Genomic DNA, 19,335 nt, shown 5'->3' on the forward strand with positions numbered 1-19,335 from the left:
CCGAGTCGAAACTTTGACTGGTAAAGGGGACGGTAACGTTGCTGTTTTTTTGGAGGCACTATTCATGATTATCATCGACACTAAGCGAGCCAATGGGATGCATTTTGGTGTGCGCTTTCACCTTCGTAAAAGTCGGACGAAAAATAGGAGGTGAAGACTCTTGAACTGCAATAGATTTCAGCCATGCTGAGGTGAAAAAGATATTTTTTAGCTGCTGAGCAGATCCGCGAAAGTTGCATAGTTCACTTGTAATTGTACAGAACATCTGTGCGCTACGTACTCGAATGATCGAGCTCATGCACACACGGACATTCTCGTCGCGTCCCAGTAAGCGCAGTGCAGCTTACTGGGAAAAAACAAAATTCCACATCACCGCGTCGGCTGTGAGCCATAATATTAAGGTGCCGCCACTTCTCTTCTGGTGGGGATTTGGCGAGTAGTGAATTCGTTTCTGCAAGAGAATCGAAGCACTTTGGCACGGGCATGAATCTGCGACAGCTTCCCCGTAGATCATGAGATTGTCCGAACCTGATAGCAATGCTATAATTAGGTTCCTCGATCAGAGCTCAAAAGGCAGAATCTGCGTGAGCCAAGGCAAAGGGTTTAGCGAAAAGACCGATTGTGTGTCGCGGTCTATAGAGTTGATATTTGACGCGACGGAAAGAGACGGTCAAATGTCAAGGTCCCGCGGTAGATGAGAAAAATTTGTAGCCTCGTTTTGTCCATTGGCAGGGCCAGTGAAGATTGAAGCGACCGGGTGTCGCGATCATCGCAATAAAGTGATGGAGCTTAAGAACGACTTTTCGCGTATAGAAGATCTCACACCTTAAGATAAGAAGAATGACTCATCGTTTTGAGGATGAGTACGGGTCCACCGTGTGGAGCAGAGAGTCTCAATTGGATCGTTGGAGTATAGGTATGGAGTCTATGTCGCACCCCCTATCCGAGGGTAACACGATGGTGGATATTCATCACCACATTAGTTTCCTTCAATATAGCATAATAGAGATCCGTGGAATCCTCAGCAATAGCTGAATCACCCTTACCACTCAGTATCTACAGCGACAGATTCATCCGTAACGGAGCTCCTATCCCCAAGCATCAAGTTTTCCAATCTGGTGACCTCACTGGCTTGCATTTTCGTATTTTAGTAGAAACGTTCTTCCAGCTTTATCAAAAATCTGACGGAGGTAGTGGCGGATGACTTACTACCTCGAGGACAACGATGTTCACTGTGATTCGAGTGAAAAAAATCTCGATGCTAACGCAATTGCGTCATACGACAATTACCCTTACTAATGAAATGTTTGATGTCATTTACGCTTTCTTCAGTGCGAAGCACAAAATCGGTTTAATGATAAAGATCAGATCTGTTAACGTGGCGACGAGTTTCTGTGTCATAGCGGTTAGTAGCAAGTGGCGAAGTGTGAATTCTTATAGTAAACTCAATGCTGCCACGACAACGGAGCAGGCAAAGGTTCGAACAGCGTTGTCGTCTGTATTTTGTTCGAAGCTCTTCTCCATAGAAATAAATAAATCACCGCTGATGACTGGCAGCTATATTACTCTCACTTTGGTACGTAATCCGAAGAGGATGCTGGGAGAGTGGCTGCTCGTATCACAGGTACTGTCTAGTACACCAATGACGCTAAGTCACCCGATGACGCTACGGTCATCGGGTGACTTCGTTGTTCGGTCACATCGCAGCTATTCTCAAACCTATCTATATTTTACATACGGTTATAGTTGTGCAGAGCACGGAAAGGCGAACATGGAGAACCGCATTGAACACTTGCGAGCAAAGCGTGAGTGAATGCGCTTAAATCAGCCAATAGAGACAAACGTGCCGTTGTCACGCGTGCTTTGCGCTGTGATGGATACCCTCCTTTAACGTGCAAGACCGTGGTGTGGAGTAAGTTGCTCCATGCATTGTGTTTGCGTTGAATAGCTCCGTACAAACCTCTACAGGCCTACCTTTATTTTACGTAAATAGTCTACAAGCCCCGATTGCCCTTGGTACCGCCATGTAGTGGATTCGCAAGAAAGATCGTCATTCTTATGGCACATGACGCAATAGCTGAGAGTCAAGACCAAGAAAAGCAAATCGCTGATGCCGGAGGCAAGAAAAACAAACACGAATATGCTCTAGGGCAAAAAATATTTGAATGGGGTTAACCTGGTTACTTACGGCTACGCTGTATTGACCCCCTTCATGATCATTTCGTAAAGGGATTAAACCATTTTCCTGAGTCTCTGAATAGAATATAGCACATCCTGTTTTTCGCGTCGGTTTACTATGGAATTGCACGATCCCACTCTTACTGTATAGTCGGATATGAATTATTGCAGACATAGCAACGTCTTTGTCATCTTCTGTAGCATAGCAACCATCTGCTCCAAAGCAGCGACGCGGTTCCGAACCGCATGGCGTGCATCGAGCCATACAGTGTGATGGCGAAGCTCAGCGAAGGCCGCCGGCATTTCTTGGTGATCAAGGGGTAGTCCCCTGCCTTGTGGAGCATTTGGTGGGCCAGTGGGTAGACCAGGGCTGATACCAGCACCTGGCGATGCGGAAGGTATACCTTAGGTTTGACATCAAGGATGACTTAGTTTTCACTTCGGCAGAATCGCTCTGGTGCCGTGGCCATACACGACTTGGAGAACCCTCAGCCTTCATCTTGTTCAAAAAGAGGCAGGATCGCCAATCACTGTGCACTCCTCACGAATGGAAAGAACTCGACCTTGCAGTCACTTGGACCCTAGGTTGTTAGCTGTAATAGCAATTTTATTGAGACGCGCATCGCTGTCAACAACAGGAACTTTTGTTGAAGAGTTGTCCTCATCGTGTCTTTAATGTTGCAAAGTCGAGCATAAGACGATGGTCCAAGCGGACGTTTGCCTTGCTAAATTGGCCAATAAAGTCTGAATACAAGTGAAGCAGCGTTGTATCCTCACCAAGTACGCAAATCGATTCCGACACTCAGCGGCATTCTCGGCAGCTTTTGATACAAAGTACGAAAACACGGAGTTTATATTTTTTACGGATATGACCGCTGGATAGCTCGAAGTCTCCCCTGATACGAACAGCTTCTGTATCGTTGCAAATAGCTACGTCGTCGCGACAGTTCCCACGGGGAAAGTTAAGATGGTTCTCCATCTTTCACGAGTGCATTTTCAAGTTGAGATATGGTTTAATGTAGTGGTGGATGCACTTTTGCGTCGCCAAGACTATTAACTGTTGCGCGGACGTCAGGAGCAGATTAATAAACGCGGCGGATGATATGATCTTAAGTAGAGAGTAAAGACACGCCGCATAGTTAGCGCTATGAACTGGTGGCCTTACTTGTATAAAGTAGTAAACACTTGTGTGCATATGTGCAAAGCGTGCCAAAGTATTAAATTCTTGCCGCATGCGTTGATGAGTTTGACCAGTTCGTCTGTACGGAGAAAACGTTGATAATTCATTAGTATTTACTTTAGTAAGTGGTCTCCATTAAAACGCTTCACTTGGCGCCGGCATGTGGTTTATGTGGACCGTCTGAGAAAGATGGCATTACTGTCAGAGTTAGTAGCTGTTTCTGAATATTCTTCGTTATAACGGCTCGCCTGGCGGTCAGATCGGAAAAATCAGCGCTTCACGTAACGGGAATTAACCATCTATGTGCACACACTTACTGAGGAAGACTCATTTGACACGCTTTATCGCGTGTTGCTCACTTCCAGTGAGCTATTGATTCTCTTGAAAAAGGAGGAAAGGTAAAGTGACATTTATTATGGCCAATAAGCCTTAAACCCCCTCAACTGATAAGGAAATCAAATTCTGATATAACAGAATTGCGCGATAGACAGCTACACCGGTCTATAGATCAGGTTAACCACACATAAATGGATGTGGCTCACACAACGTCTGTAGTGGGTCTAACTCATACAATACCCGGGTTTATTTGTATTCTCTTGAACTTATCTGACTCTGAGACTCGTTTATTCGTTATCCCATACAAAATGAAACGCATTGAAGACAACCTGCGCGACAACGAATACAAAGGAAAATCACACCCCAATCCGAGGATGCGGAGGCGTCTTAGCCACCATCCATGATGGAGACTGCTCAAATTCCTCGTCGAACAGGGCTTTCGCATGCTGAGTCAAAAGCTGGCACCAAACAACCAGCTTGTGCAGATGATGATTGTTATGATGATCCGTTTGCTGAGTAAGTCGTCCAGTGTATTTCGGCTACGATGTGATAGGTCCTTGTCACGAGTTTCTCGACCGACGTGGTGGTGCCAACTTAAAGTTTGAAGAGCATTTAGTCGAATGGAGTCGAGTGATGACTCAAACCGCGTAATTCCGAGCCATTGGACCTATCACACATGCTGGAGGAGAACCGCGAATTCTCATGTACGTATCATACCTCAAATCCAGCAATGCAATTTGGATTCCGTCCAGATTTAGCTGCGCGAACCCAAGCGCAGCTAAGTCCGTGAATATTCACCGCTCACAAAATGCAAATACCGCTGCAGACTTGTCAAATATACTCAAAATACGCTTTCGGTCTGATCATTTTTTTACAGCGCAGATCCAGTTTATACTTCGAAATTGAGGACGCGAAGTACGTGCGGCCATTAGTCAAACTCTCGACACGAGGGATAGAGGGAGAAGAGGAAGAGACAGATCCCTTGAGCGGAGTCCGTATTTGGATCCGCATCGAGCGCGAGAATGAAATAGGGACAGTCGCGAAGGGTTCGACTTCGAGGCTTCTACGTATTGTCGTTCGCTGGATAGTGCAACCATTTCACCAATAGCTCATTTCGACCGCAGACGTTCCTCGCTGCCACCACGTCCTCCACATGGTAGTATCAATTTAGCTGTTGATCGTGAAGAGGGATATGTACCTAAGATGGCGTCTACTCTGCTTCTTCTGTGGCTGCTCCACAGTCTTTGTCTGAGTTGCGATTGACGAAGATGGAGAAACTTCTTTTGCTGGTGAATTGGAATTGCCACAACGATAGTTGACGAGTTGCTTACGAAATTTGTGATCTTGCATGGCGTCATGGAAACTCGTCTATGGTGCGGATTCGGCGATTGGAGCAGGCTATGCAAGTCTCCCCTCTGCCGCGGCCGCTACCGCTGATGATGCGGAGCCTCCTGTCAAGCGGTTCGGGTGGATATGCCTCCAGTAATAATCACTAGCGCCATCAGCAGCCTTCACCTCATCCATATCATTTGTATGACTTTTGAGATGGTGACCGTCGCAATCTAGGTCATCAGTCAACAACTTTTCGCCAAGTTCCGACTCTCGCGACCGTTTGTTTGGTTTCGTAGTTTAAGACTATCATCGTTTTTTTAGAATGTTGGTGAAGCGACAACGATCAGGGGTTCAGCTTTTGACCCTCGTGCCGAAGCTATGATCTCAAAGCCATAACCGTATGGCCATGCATTTTATCCAAGTTGAAAATAGCGCAGTCGCGATGATAGAGTTTGAGAATCCCTACGTAGAGCGTGCAATGTGTTCTTAGCCAGCTTGGCAGGTGGATAGTGCTCGCATCTTTTATGACATGGCACTACTCGTAATGGATTGATGAAGCGAGATAGTAGCTTCGAACTTCCCAAGCTTGAGACCGCGTCGTCTAATCGATTCTTAGTACTAAGTAGGACATGAATATTAGAAATAAAAGACATTTTGCCTTGACGACCTCGACTATCTGCGTATTCGTTTTGCAGATCTTGCGTATTCGCCATTGCGTCTCGAACCCGTGTGATCACATTCAAAGGACTCATGATGAATGAGTCCAGGGCGTCTTGTACTTGCGCTTAGCATTCGCAACATTGACAAAAAATTTGAGAGGCAACAATTTGCCGAGCTTCTCCCACACTTACATCAGACACACCACCCATCAAGCAAAGCGGTAACTGCTGGTGTCGTAAGACATTCATAAAAAAATGGCGTAGATCTAGTTGATGAATGAGCCTAATTGCTCGATGCAAACTCTATCAACGGTAACAGCAAACTCCATTCTGCGGGATTTCTTGCACAGGAGCTTCTCAGCACACTCAGTTGGCATGTTGTGGTTGCCCATCGGTCTCCTGATGTACCGCTGTCGATATTACCAAGATTTCAAAATTATTTCTTTCGAAACGTCTGTCGTATACTTTGTATCACGGTCAAAAACGCGCGATTACGAAAAAGTATGAGCTACAAGACGCATTCGTCAGTGAGCAATGTAGCCGAACCTTCGGCATCGATGGAATGCTACATGGAGCAATGTGAGCAATCTTGCTGAGTCTGTCGTCGAATCCGAGCACTCCATTGTGACCATCAGGATTCACTGGGTGATTGAAAATTGTGCCGAGACCGAGTGACTTCCAATTCCAGAGTGACTGACATCAAAACACAGGGAGATAAGCAGTAGAACTTGCGAGTGTCGTACGCTCTTCACGCGCTGACAGACATCGCATATCCTCGCGAATCGTGCCACCTACTTGTTCATGCGGGGGTCGCCAAAATTGCTTGTAGGTCTACTATTCACGGTCAAATTGTGTATCATGCGCCTCGTACACAATCTTTTGCTTAAAATAATCGTTGTGGGAGCCACAATCCGTGGCTCGTCGCCATGTGCAGCTTCATAGTAAAGGAGACCATGTTTTAATGCATTACGATGCATTTGTGATTTCACGTGATTAGAAAGCTTGCCAAAGAGCTCCATGCCACTCAATGACAGTACGCTAATGATCAGATCACACTTTTTAACACATGCTCGACGTATCATATCGAACACATCTTTTCGATATAGCTAATATAGGTTAGCTCATTATCAAGACGACTTGACAAATGCGTCTGCCAACACGTTCAGTTTCCCTGGATCGAACGCGACCGTGAAATTGTATTGTGCGAGGGCGCACCATCCGCTATGACAAGTGAGGAGACTAAGCAAGCTTGCATGATCCATATAGACGACAAAGTTGAACCGAAGAGGTGAACACGAAACTTTATCAAAGAATACATCACGGCCAAGAGCTCCTTGCCGTGGACAAAGTAGCTCTTTCTGCTGGCTTCAGCTTTTGCGAATGAAACGACACGACACGATCGTGTCCTTCTGAATCCATTCGCAATAGTGCACGCCTGAACGCAAACTCAGAAGCATCACACGCCACGCCGTACAGCTTCGCAGCATCTGCGGCTTTGCATCATCTGGAAGAGCAGGTAATGGTGCTTTTATCACCTTGTTCTTGATTTTATTGAATAATTCTTCGCAATTGGACGACCATTCCCACGATAGCCCTTCTTCAGCAAGATTGAATGTGGGCGTACCATTTCCGCGTAGTTACGCGAGAAGCGATGCAGGTAATTGGAAATTATATCGAATTGCTCAAATTCTTTTAGTTTCGTAGCGTTGGCCACTCCAGAATTGATTTGACCTTGTCAGGGTCTACCCAAGCACCGTGTTCATCAAAAAAAACTTTGCAAATTTCGCTTGCAATGAATCTCCAAGTGCATTGTTTCGGCATACCTGCTATCTTTATCCTTCGAATGAGCAGATTTTTTTTTGTCAAAACTCTGCAGTGGTCGAAACGGATGAAGAACCGACCGATTATCCTTTGTTGAAGCATTGGATAGTCCTTGTGACATTACAAGTCACTCCCATAACATACCGGACGGTTTACTAAAACTTGTCCGTATTTTACCATTTGTTTGACGCATACATAACGTCGGTTCGCTATGAGAGTACTTATTTTTTTCTCACCAAATCAGCAGCTTGCTTTTGAGCAAAGAATCCATCAAAATAATCAGTTTGCTCACGCGACAGTGACCACTGCATCCTTTGGACCAGGCTCACGATCAATTTCGTGATCAACGCACGTTCGAATGGAAGATCAAAGGCGGGTTCACACTATTCAAAAATGCAGATCCTTTATCGTGATTTCACACGGTATCAAATTTATCGACAATCGAATCATCCATAACTATGAATCAGCGTAGTTCTGCTATATCGACCTTTGGCTTAAGCAACACGACCCCCGCAACACTTGAGCTCTTGTAGGAAGGCATCGTCATTGACTATTTCAAGCTACACCAGTTCATTCTTCCCCGGCAACTGTGCCAAAGAAATACTTTTCAGCTCTGCATGTGGTTCGATATATCTCATTTATAGACGTCATACTAGTGTGCGCTGCGGACATGTTTGGGGTTTGCTTTTTGCTTGTACATCAGCCCTTCGTCTTCCTTTTTGCTAACGCCGCTGTTTGTTGACAACAAATATTAATCAGTTGTTGATCTCGTATGACTCGACGATTCTGTTCAGGTTACTGCAAAAAGAGTCATTGCATCCACAATACGTGAATCATCATATTCGCCTGCTACATTTTCATCATGGAATGAAGCACTCTGGACTTACTCACCCGCAGACTCAATTGCATACAGAGCGGGAGTATCAGTACCGCTACCAGCAAATTTCGCTGATTCCATCACGTGTGTGTGCTCAACCAAACAACGGGTGGGAGCATCCCTTTTGTGCTCAGTTATACTCACTGACCCACATTTCGACTCAACGCCCGTATTAATGGGAATTTCGGTATATAAAGTCACAGTCGATTCCATTGACTTCCCAGTACACACATCTCGACAACATTTTTCTGTTCTGAGGGGTCTGTTCTGGGGGGGCAACAACCGGCGTCTCTCCATCATAATATCTTTCCGTTGGGCGAATCGCCATGATCACTAACGATTACCTCGTTTCCAGGTGGCCAGTTGCGGACACCACTTGACCTATCGACACACGTTCTAGTTGACTACCAGTTATCACTATATACGACTTCGTATATTGTGAATTGCAAATTACATGACATATACCAATGAAGGGTGGATCAGGAGCAGAAGCATACGACTACCGAGCGCTTGAACACTACTTCTGGTGCATAGTTAATGTGGGTTCATTACATCCAAAAGTGTCACCTACGCCAGAAAAGCTACTTCCAATCGGTCTCGACCACCAACCGATCCATGATTCGTATTTCTCAAGCCACTATATACCTAAAATCAGGTCATTATAATTGTAGATTTCGAGGACTGTAAACCTTCGCTCGATTTGAAGTCTTCAAACTTTAATTGAAGATCAACAAATTTTTTTTTAGCGGTGACCACCGAATCAGCAACCAACTTCACTGAGAAAAAGCCGTTGCTTCTATCTAGTGCACGCGAAAGCACTGAATCATTTTCAGCAACACTCTCTTCTGCGCGTAGTTACGCGACACGCCAGCTTCAATTCAGACTCTAAACAGACGGCCGCAACCCTTCACACTCGCGATGACCACGAGGAAACCACGTCGTTTACAAAGGACAGCATTTCATCAATGGTTGAATCATCATTTGTGATTCTACTACCTCACTCACGAGAGTTTAAGTTCCCCAGTAGACCGCCCTGCGTCACCAGGGTACCGGTATTTCCCCAACGCCTCGTGATATTGGTACTACGTAGATCAGAGCCAACTGTGTTGAGATGTTCGTCTTCCAGATTGTAACGGGGTCACACGTGCCGTTGTGAGAAAAGGCGGGTCGCACATGATTGTGCGACGTACATAGGTGTGTATTACACATTTAGTGTAATCACACAGTGGTGTGGCTAAACCGCATTAGGAAGCCACCATGTGGCAGGATTGCCAGTAGTAATGCACATTACCAGAGTAATTATGGTTTGCTATATTAGTAAGGTATTACTTTATTTATCAAGAAAACCTAGGCCTTTAGATATTGGCGGCTCTGCCGCAACTAAAACAATTAAATACAGTTTCGGTTCTGAACAGAAGTGTTTGTTTGCCTAGGTAAGATTTGCAATCCGCTACACTTGTACTGGTTCTTTAGAACAACGTAAGGTCGGTGACCTTAGCTTAGCTTCCTCTAAGCAAAGAGCTACGGCACAGATGGACAAACACGGTGGATGTGACCGAATAACAGTGACTTTGCTATCTACGGACAGTCACCGCACTAAGATCCATTCGTTCTGGATTTCTAGTAGTAGTAGTCACTTGCTTTATCGGATTGACCGATAGACCGCGTGCTTGACGTTGACAGTAATCCTCACGCAATACAATCATAATTGCATCTTCCAGAGTCGTCGGACAGTGGCGGAACACTTAAGTCTTAGGAGGTCCATAAGTGAGTACCTTTATAAACACAGAGACCATCACTGCCTCTGGCAGTGATCTGCTTGCAATACTGACACAAAGCTCACCCAGCTTCTGTACATAGTCATACAATGTACCTATGATAAAAAACCTCGACCACTGTCAGAATGCGACATTCGGCGGACGAAATATCGATTCCATGGCCCTCTTCAACTCTTGCCATGTGGCAAAGTGGCCAGGGCGTTTCATCTCCCATGGCCATCCAAATAGGACATGGCGAATACCACTTGACTGCGGTCATAACGAATTTGAGCCATCGCGATAGCGATGTCCATTTCTCGCTGTCAAAACGGAAGGTTTTCGTTTTTGTTCCCATAAAATATTTTCACGTTGATTTTCACGAGACGTTCCGTGTGTTACCACCATTTGTGGAGGAGACGACAGAACCGGCGGCGATATATTCGGGAACTATTATCTGCTTATACGAAGCAAAATTTGGTAAGCGTTGAGTTATCGCTTTTTGACCCAATTGGAGCATGTAGGAGACAGCGTGATTTCCGATTAAAGCTCGCAACTCTCCACACACTCCCATTGCGAATAAGTAAGGAGCGAAAATTTATTCCTGTTGATATGAGGACGACCATCGCCTGTTGTAACGAGTTTACACGTACCCTGGTAACAGGGCTGTGTGTCACACGAGATGGGCATGGTGTGACTACACCCAAATAAGAATACGGTTTGTGGCCAGGTAGCCCAGTATTTATGCATGTATTTAGATTTTACTATATATATTTAGGAAAATCTATAAATTTAAAATTAGGCGGCTTTGCCGCACATGAAACAAATAAATGCAGTTTACATTTGAAACAGAAGAGTTTGTTAGCCTTGGGTTAAGGCCCTAACTACTCTTGGAGGTAGCGATTTGCGATACGCTACACTTGTACTGGTTCTTGTGAAAAACGTATGGTCGATGATCTAAATTACGCTTCCTTTAACAATTCACACGCAGCTGTGATCTTGTGTGCTCATAAAGATTAATTTAAATATTCATAGAGGTAGGTGGCACCTATACAAGCATGCTTCGCGTTAGTCACGCAACCCACGACGCTATAGCGCGTTCCATTTGACTATCGGTCAAGGGATAGTCAGGGGAGGACAAGGCTAATATGACGCTTAACACTCAGAGCATTGCAATTTCGCTACTGTAAAGTGTAATAGGCCAGACCCATTATAACACATGCTGTGTGAACCACATACTTGTGTTGTAAATATTAAATGAACACCCTGCATAGTTGTATATCCCCTTTCAGTTCTGTTGTATCAGAACTGGAGATTTAGAGAGACTTAAAGCCTATACTTCACCTTTCTCCTTTTTACGTAAGTCTACAGCTTGCTGGGAGCGAGCAACACGCGTTGAGGCGTGTCGGTTGACCAAAGCCTTCCTCAGAAAGTCTGTGCGCACGGACCGGCAATTCTCGTTACACTTGGTAGCACTGGCTTCGATATATTAACGACAAAAAATGCTGACACCGTAGGTGCAACGGGGCTGCCGTCAATTTAGGCTAGCTGGATAGCAACATCAGCTTGCATCCTGAGCTGAGCTTCAACCAACGTCGCGACCAGATCATCAACTAGTCCGTAGGTCTTGGTGCAAAAATACATTCTATCATCCGTCGTCTTAGGTGCTGGCGTGAAGTTAAGCAAGTCATTCGCCTTTAAATCTGTAGAACCGAATTCTAAAGAAGCAGTGGCGTCTGAGAAACATCAGCAATTAACATTAAATGCTGACGATACTTGAGTATAGTCAAAATACATATATATTGAGTGTACCAAGATGCTCATGGACTATCGAACAATCATTGATTAAATCTTTGTGTACCCTCAGTACATTGCCAAATCTTGGAGTCACAACCTTTCCATTGTTTCCCTACTATGCGGACATTTAGAACTCAGACGCAATGTTTGCAGACAGAACTGCCAAAGAACCCGCTCAATCGACCACCCAGCAAATGGCATAACTGGCTAAAAATAATTCTATTGCTCACAAAACTCGCCATTCCTCTTCATATTGACTTCCTGATGATTTCGAAAGAGACACAAGCTAAACAAAAGTTAACTGACTGCATGGAATTGCATCAAAATTGTGCGGTATTATAAATATTTAAAATAAAAATGCTACCAGCTTTTAAAGCACCTGCACGATTGCTCCGAAGTACCAACAACTTGACAAAACTTTTCTACTCACCGAGACAGGCATCCCTACAAATTAGCTGTTATGCACATTCTTGTATTTGACCCTTCGCTTAATTATATGCAGTCATATTTCGCTTAAGTGCGCTTAAAAAAACGGTCGTGATGGACGTCAGTGAACGGTTAGTAGCTCGGCGCGCGCACCTAGCGCCAATTTGTCGCATCGAACCTGTGAGGCAGCATCTTCACCTCCAAAGCTACTTCCGCTTGGCACGCCAATTATACCATCAGTCTGAGACGTATTTTGCCCAGAATGCTTGGGATAACGCGTATGTACAACCGCAGTGCGTAAAATATTTAAATGTTGGAACCGATGGTATGGCTCACTTCATCTTGCCGTTTTGCCTCTTTTGTTCGATATTTTATTTGCAGCTACGTATTTCTGGCCAAATTTATCAAGTGAGTCTCAAGCGAGCTTGGAGCTTCTTGTCAGTATAGAGAAGGCTGACTTGGTCCCACATGCTATTTTCCAACATTTTTATTTGTTTTTTACAGAATCTGCTCGAAAGTAATCACTGCTCATCAGCACTATAATCTTCTCTGTTATCGTAAGGAACGCGAATGGGTGCAAACGGTATGCTAAGATTTCCAAGTTTTGAGTGCCGTTATGGTCTAACAATTGGACTTAATGCTGCACGTAGCAAGCTGAAGCCGGTTCTAGACTTTTTGATGCGATTTTAGATGGCATGGAGGCGGAAGAGCTCGAATATTTGGAGTATGAGAACTCACTTAAAATGAGGCAAGACAGCGTGACCGACGTGGCCAATATGACGGGATTAGAAGAGAGACTGCGGGCGATAAGGCTTAGAAAGAGTGTCGAGCGGCCGAATGAGCAGACGGCAAGAGTAGCAGAGAGAGATGACGTGCATGTTATTACTGAATCTACAAGAAATCGTTCTCGGGTGCATAAGGCTCTGAGGCCTCACCAGAAGGTAGAATCTGAGAATTCACGGACAGATGCTTGAATTTTGATATGAGTTTTTTATTCAGAAACTCAGGCAAACGGTTTTGTATCCCGTTGTCGGTAAAGTCTCCAGTATGACAGCTAATACTGGTCAACAGTCTTACAAGTACTATTTGGCTCCACCATTCAGTCGTCAACGATCCCAAGAAGCTATTGCTAACTTAACTTGGTACGTCTATGGTTTTGATAGCAGACGCTTTTACAAATTTGGTACTTAACCTAATTTTTAGTGGAAAAATTCGCTCGCTTGACCTACCAGCAGGTGTTATTTCTCAATTCACGGTGCTAGCATCACCAAATACCAACCAGTCACCCTACGGGATTGAAACTTGCGGCATTTTAGCCGGTGTATTGGTAAGCACATCGTGTGAATCCATGCGAAAGCTTTCCCTGATTTTTGTCACTATTTACAAAGCATGGTCAAAAGCTGATTGTTACAACTCTCATCATTCCAAAACAAGAGGTAGTAAAGTTCTTAGTCGTTCTGCTTCTACATTACTTACCAAGTGTATTTTCAAAGGGAACATCAGATATGTGTAATATGACAAACGAAGAAGAGCTGTTTGACTTTTGCTACAACAATGAGCTGCTCACTCTTGGCTGGATTCATGTAAGATTTTTGATTGAATGACATCACTAGTCAGTTGATGATTGTTGGATTTTTAATCGATATAGACGCATCCCAAGCAGGCTTGTTTTCTGTCATCTGTCGATGTTCACACCCAGTGTGGATTTCAGTCGATTTTACCTGAGGTAGATGCATTTGGCTCGCCTATTAGATTCTGAGTTAAAAACTAATTGATGTCGACTCTCCTTAAGGCTGTCGCAATTGTCGTTGCCCCAAGCGATCCAAATAGAAAGTACGTACCGGACACGCTGCTCAATGATTATTTTTATGGGTCCACAGCCAACACGATTTCTCTGATTTACAAGTGTCGGAGTGTTTAGGTTGACAGAGCCCAGCGGACTCCAGCTCATTCAAAATTGCAACATGACGGGTTTTCACGCTCATCCTAGTGATATTAAAATCTACTCAGACGCATTTGAATGCAATTGGATGGAACAAGTCTCGGCGCAATTAGTTGATATGCGGTAAGGCGAGGCTGATTTCATGGTCATGTCGTCGATCTAGTTCGGGTTTTAAAGTGAAATATAGCAAGCCGAATTTGTAAAATGTACTGCCATTAACTTAGGCTATTGATGCACCAACAAATGTATAACTTCGCAGACTGCTCAAGCAATATCGGTCCGTAAAGCATTTACGTTAATGGAGTTAGATATCATCGGAGTTGTCCAAATTAAGCAGAACCTTTTCCATGCCAGGTTTGAAAGCAGGTTTGCCCAAAAATGGACAGCTACCGCAGCGAAATGCGTCTCCTTTGTAGCACTACACAAATACAGTCTCATTAATCACGCTGAAATGGTATGGTAACAGAGCAGAAGAAGACGTTACATTTCCGCATCCAGACACCAGTGTATTTAACTCCTTCTCTGACATCACTGGCTTGTCTTCCTTATCCTTAAGCCTATATTTCATCACGTTAGTAACTCACATCCATCCATTGCAACACAAGAGCGATGTGACTATACCCGCAAGTGCAGTTTTTGCACGCACGCTTCTTTCCACCAGTAACCTCGTTACAATCTACCTTGGCTGCCTGCAAGACTTCGTCTGTGTTGTCGAGAAGGGTGTCTTCATCAATTATGTCGTCGTCCTGCTCGTAACCACTAGTTTCGTCCGGCACAACGGTCCATTTCTTTATGAATTGAGTCGCCATCGTTTTCCTCGCAAGGGGGATTGCAGCACTGTCAAATGTCTGTTTCTTCCCTGAAAAGCAGACAGCACCCGAGAACTCCGGAAAAAGAGGGCTACTCTCATACTTGTCAGCAATGTCAACAAATCCACCTATCATCAAATCCATGACAATTGCATCCTTTTTGTCGTCATGCGCTCTAGACACAAATAGCTGCAATGAACCACCGATAATAAGCAGCGGTGATATCGCAGCCAGCTCGGTACTGAGCTGATCCAATTGCTCATTAAAAGACACGACGGCATCAAACACATTGCTCTTGTCGGTGGCAGTGTTGGTCAGAGGCTGCGCCAGATCTGATCCCTTGGTCACGGTGAGAACCGTCACGTCTAGAATCTGCGGGTGTAATTGCTTAAGCTGCTGTATCGCAGAAGCTGTGTCCTGCAACCGCGTCACGAGTAATACTTTGCCCTGGAGAGTCATTAGATTTAAGGCAACACCAACAGAATGAGACTCGCTCTTATTCCAAAAATTTGAAAGAAAATTATACGCTGTTTCTGACAAATGTGTGCGCTATGATACTACTACCTACATCTGGTTACAGCTCTTACATCTTCTCGCCAAAAATGAACGCGAGTAGTTGTCTGACAGCATTAGACACTCTTACACATGATAAGCAATGAATATACAACAGTTATACTTTTCTTTGACGTCAATCCATAGTGACACTGGCAGTGCGCATGCTAAGAATTTTATACTAACTATTATTATAAATTAATTGCATCTGTGACAAATATCGCTGTCCATCATTCTATCCGCATTTTCCATGACTTGATCATTGTGGAAAGATTGACTAGTATTTTTTGCATCGTCTCAGGCAGTTGATCCCCCAGTTGAAACGGGTCCATCCAACGAAGCAAAAAATTGCGCCACGAAGTTGATTGTTAGTTCACTTTGTTATTAGCTTGTTCTTGAGAAAGAATGGATTTTCATCGTTGGAGCCAAACTAAGCATTTAAGTATTCCTGACCACGTCCCAGTGGGTGCTGTCATCGGCAAGGGTGGGAGCTACTGTAAAGCACTTCGAGACCATCACAATGTTCGGTGTTCTGTAGATTGCCATGATCGAGAGGTGACGCTTATAGGACCGGAGAACGGCATAAAAAATGCAGAAGACGAGCTTACGCATTTATTTACATCCTTTGCAATTTCGAAACCAGTCGAAAAGCGAGTTTTTGAGGTCTTTGTTCAAAATGGACCACTTTATTGGTGGTCATTTAAAAAGACCAAGGAGAGGACGAGCGACGAGCAAGTCCAGAAGTATCAATACCGCCTGCAGCAGTCAGGACGAGCAGCAGAAACTGAAAGTATAACTGACTCGTGGGTCCAGGATTTTCGCCAGGACGATATTAGAAATGTCATGAAATACCTGCAATTGTCAGGATCCGAGCCCAAGATCAGGATTGCTTTTGGAAGTCTCTGTTTTAAACTTCTTTCTTTTCGCTGCGAGAACTCAGCAATCGGCTGGCCTGAGCTGCAAAAGTTTCGACAACATAAAGATTTTCAGACTCGTTGGTCCAATTACTGCAATCGACGATCATCGTCATCAATCGCAAATTTGATGGATACCCTAGAACAGTGGATGGAAAAGGGGGAAGAGCCACAAAAGTATATGTCAGTACATCTTGCTGGATACCAAGGCATTTCTTACGACTTAAAGTATCATCTCGAAAAGGGCCAATGGAATTTGCATCAAAGCTATAGCCGAAGATATGTATGCGGCACCTACGACGTGGTACTGGAAAACGATGCTTCTCTTCGCATACGAGCTGTTACCCGCGAAAAGATATCTCATGACGAAGCAGCCGATATTCAGCGCCACCTCCACATCTCGACTTCAGATGATGGCAACATTTTTGACACGAAAGTAATGCTACGTGAGACAGCTCCACCGGAAATGCACGTAAAAGCATTTGGTGTGAAATTAAAAGTGCATGTAAAGACGAATGGCGTATATTTTTCGCTAATGTACGTGGATCAGCGTTTAGACGAGTTTCGTCTCGAGTGTCGTCTAGCAAGAGAGGAAAAAGAAAAGCTGAGCGGGCAGGACAACGAAGCTGAAGTGCTACTTGAAAAAGTGTTGCGATACTATCGTGCGGTTGAGGAGAAGCGGCTTGGTTGATGTACCCACTGTCGAGAGGTCTTAGGCTTTCTTTCTTTGCTTTTGCTATTTATGATCGTCGACAGAAGTGCTCCTCGTTGAGTACAAAATTTCTGTTCACAAATTTCACGAAGTTTTGAGACCGTATTTTATACTAACTTCTTCATCAGACTAATTTTGCAGTGACATCTGAGACTGGAATACATTGTTCAGAGATTTAGATAAATCTTGGAAGACTATTGTTCTGTCATTTTGTGCTCAAACACCATGCGCCACTCTGACATGAAGTTAGGTTTGACGACTTAAACTCGACGTTTGAGCTGGTGCTCATCTTATGCACGTGTCAAAGCCCTTTGTCTGAGCAGCCACCTCACAATTTGGAGTTTCGTATTCATCACGTATTTTACGTTGATTTTCTGATTGCAGCGAACATGACAAAACAACACTCGTTTACTTATTACTTAAGTATTCAATATGTTGCACAAGAACTTGAGTGAATATAATAGGCTACCCGGGTTATGAACCCACTGCAAGTTTAATTGCAGAAATTTTGAGCGTATGGTCGTCGGCGACAGACTCACTTGAAAGGAGTTTTAAATAAAACTCTTCGGGCAAAATTGCGTGACACTGGAGCACCTAAACTTATAACCTATGTAAACCCGAAAAATTTGCATCGAAACAACATCATATTACTCCAATTTAACTACGGCGATCACACGACTTATCCCTCATAAGTAGTTTCGACCCGGCGCTTCGGAAGATATAAATTTCACCCTACAGTGCCTTAAAAGGGACGTTTAAATCAAATCTCCATCATGAGGTTTCGTTTTGCATAGATAAAGAAAAACTAAACATCAGATTGTAATAGCATCAAACAAAAAGAACTGACACACAAAATGCAGACCTTAGAACACCACAGCCACAACAGCGACCAAGGTAAACCGTTGTACCGGGTTAAGCAGCTGCGTCACCACAACCAACAGATTATGTGCTCCTTACGGATACATATATTCTTAATATATGATTCTTATGATGAGGCACAACCGCACATTGTGCGTCAAGCCATGTTTGTAAGAAGTATAGCTTTTTTGCTACCTATAGCTGTCAAAGGAGCAACACAAGCTGTATATCATGTTTACGCCGTACGGATGGCATCGTCGATGCTTGATGTCAGCAATGAAATATTAAACAGCCCATCTTTGGGGCAAAGCAAAATGACGTTCGTCAACACATTAGTCGGACCAAACTCTTATTCCCCTTTATAGGTATGCTCGTCACAGAGGAATAGTTATTCAACCTCTCTATCACGATGTCAATATGCATAATCCTTATAGGTCACAGGTCCCTTTGAGCTGAACTTGAAAAAAAGCAATTTTACAAGAATAAGTCTTTGACATGGGCTTTATAGTTTCTTAAGTCACATCCGACTGGTCTAGATGCGGAATGAACAGAATCCAGTTTCGGTCAAGGCTTTCGTTGACAGGATAGAAGGCCGACACTTCTGTTGCACCCATTGCCATTTGACCTTCTTTTAAATTAAATGTGCGAGAGATCGTGCCATGTTGGCACAGTATGAGATTTGTTTGTGCAAGTAGTTGGTCAGTATAGCGAAGTGTTGTGGTAACGAATGTAGCGACATTGTTATCCCAAGGACTTTCACCGATACTTGGAAGTGCCATGGTGAAGTATCGTCATGAACCCATGATGAGTTACATGATGGGTAGGATGACTCTATATGAAGATAAGGTTCGTGAGCCACATCGACTGCTAGCCTCATGCAATAATACATAAACTATGGATACTAGATTTTAGTATCTACTAAAACAGAGAAATAGAGCGGGTATAAGCGGACTACGTGCAAAATTCATTATATTAGAGTGCGTGGCAACCCCCTGTTGCAGCCGGATCACCGCTTCGATTAAAAGCTACCACGGACAATTTACTTACGCATTTAACTTTTGCTGTTACGGGGTTACAATCCCCACACGAGATGGACATGGTGTGACTGCACCCAAACAAGAATACGGTAGACTTCTCGATTTGCGGCCTCGCTTGCACCACGAATTGAGATCACCCCGATAGTAGCCT

At 44.1% G+C, this 19,335-nt stretch overlaps 4 protein-coding genes across 4 annotated transcripts; 2 read left to right on the plus strand and 2 right to left on the minus strand.

Moving 5' to 3' along the window:
- Positions 1-11,676: 11,676 nt before the first annotated feature.
- PHALS_09583 (uncharacterized protein) lies at positions 11,677-12,135 on the minus strand (the record flags this gene model as incomplete). The annotated part of the gene is made up of 3 exons (XM_024724864.1): positions 11,677-11,873; positions 11,950-12,046; positions 12,106-12,135. 3 exons carry the CDS (start codon positions 12,133-12,135, stop codon positions 11,677-11,679), a joined length of 324 nt encoding a protein of 107 aa, XP_024575698.1.
- A 535-nt stretch (positions 12,136-12,670) lies between these two features.
- On the plus strand, positions 12,671-14,429 carry PHALS_09584 (metalloprotease family; the record flags this gene model as incomplete). Its single annotated transcript, XM_024724865.1, has 11 exons — positions 12,671-12,685; positions 12,742-12,797; positions 12,865-12,943; positions 13,011-13,301; positions 13,360-13,502; positions 13,564-13,687; positions 13,749-13,796; positions 13,854-13,943; positions 14,009-14,086; positions 14,153-14,193; positions 14,267-14,429. 11 exons carry the CDS (start codon positions 12,671-12,673, stop codon positions 14,427-14,429), a joined length of 1,128 nt encoding a protein of 375 aa, XP_024575699.1.
- Positions 14,430-14,606: 177 nt separating this feature from the next.
- PHALS_09585 (anamorsin) lies at positions 14,607-15,570 on the minus strand (the record flags this gene model as incomplete). The annotated part of the gene is made up of 3 exons (XM_024724866.1): positions 14,607-14,720; positions 14,787-14,859; positions 14,924-15,570. 3 exons carry the CDS (start codon positions 15,568-15,570, stop codon positions 14,607-14,609), a joined length of 834 nt encoding a protein of 277 aa, XP_024575700.1.
- Positions 15,571-16,068: 498 nt separating this feature from the next.
- PHALS_09586 (K Homology domain, type 1) lies at positions 16,069-17,268 on the plus strand (the record flags this gene model as incomplete). The annotated part of the gene is made up of 1 exon (XM_024724867.1): positions 16,069-17,268. One exon carries the CDS (start codon positions 16,069-16,071, stop codon positions 17,266-17,268), a length of 1,200 nt encoding a protein of 399 aa, XP_024575701.1.
- Positions 17,269-19,335: the final 2,067 nt, after the last annotated feature.

Source organism: Plasmopara halstedii (assembly GCF_900000015.1).
Source record: "Plasmopara halstedii genome assembly, contig: Scaffold_430, whole genome shotgun sequence".
NCBI classification, from domain to species: Eukaryota; Oomycota; class Peronosporomycetes; order Peronosporales; family Peronosporaceae; genus Plasmopara; species Plasmopara halstedii.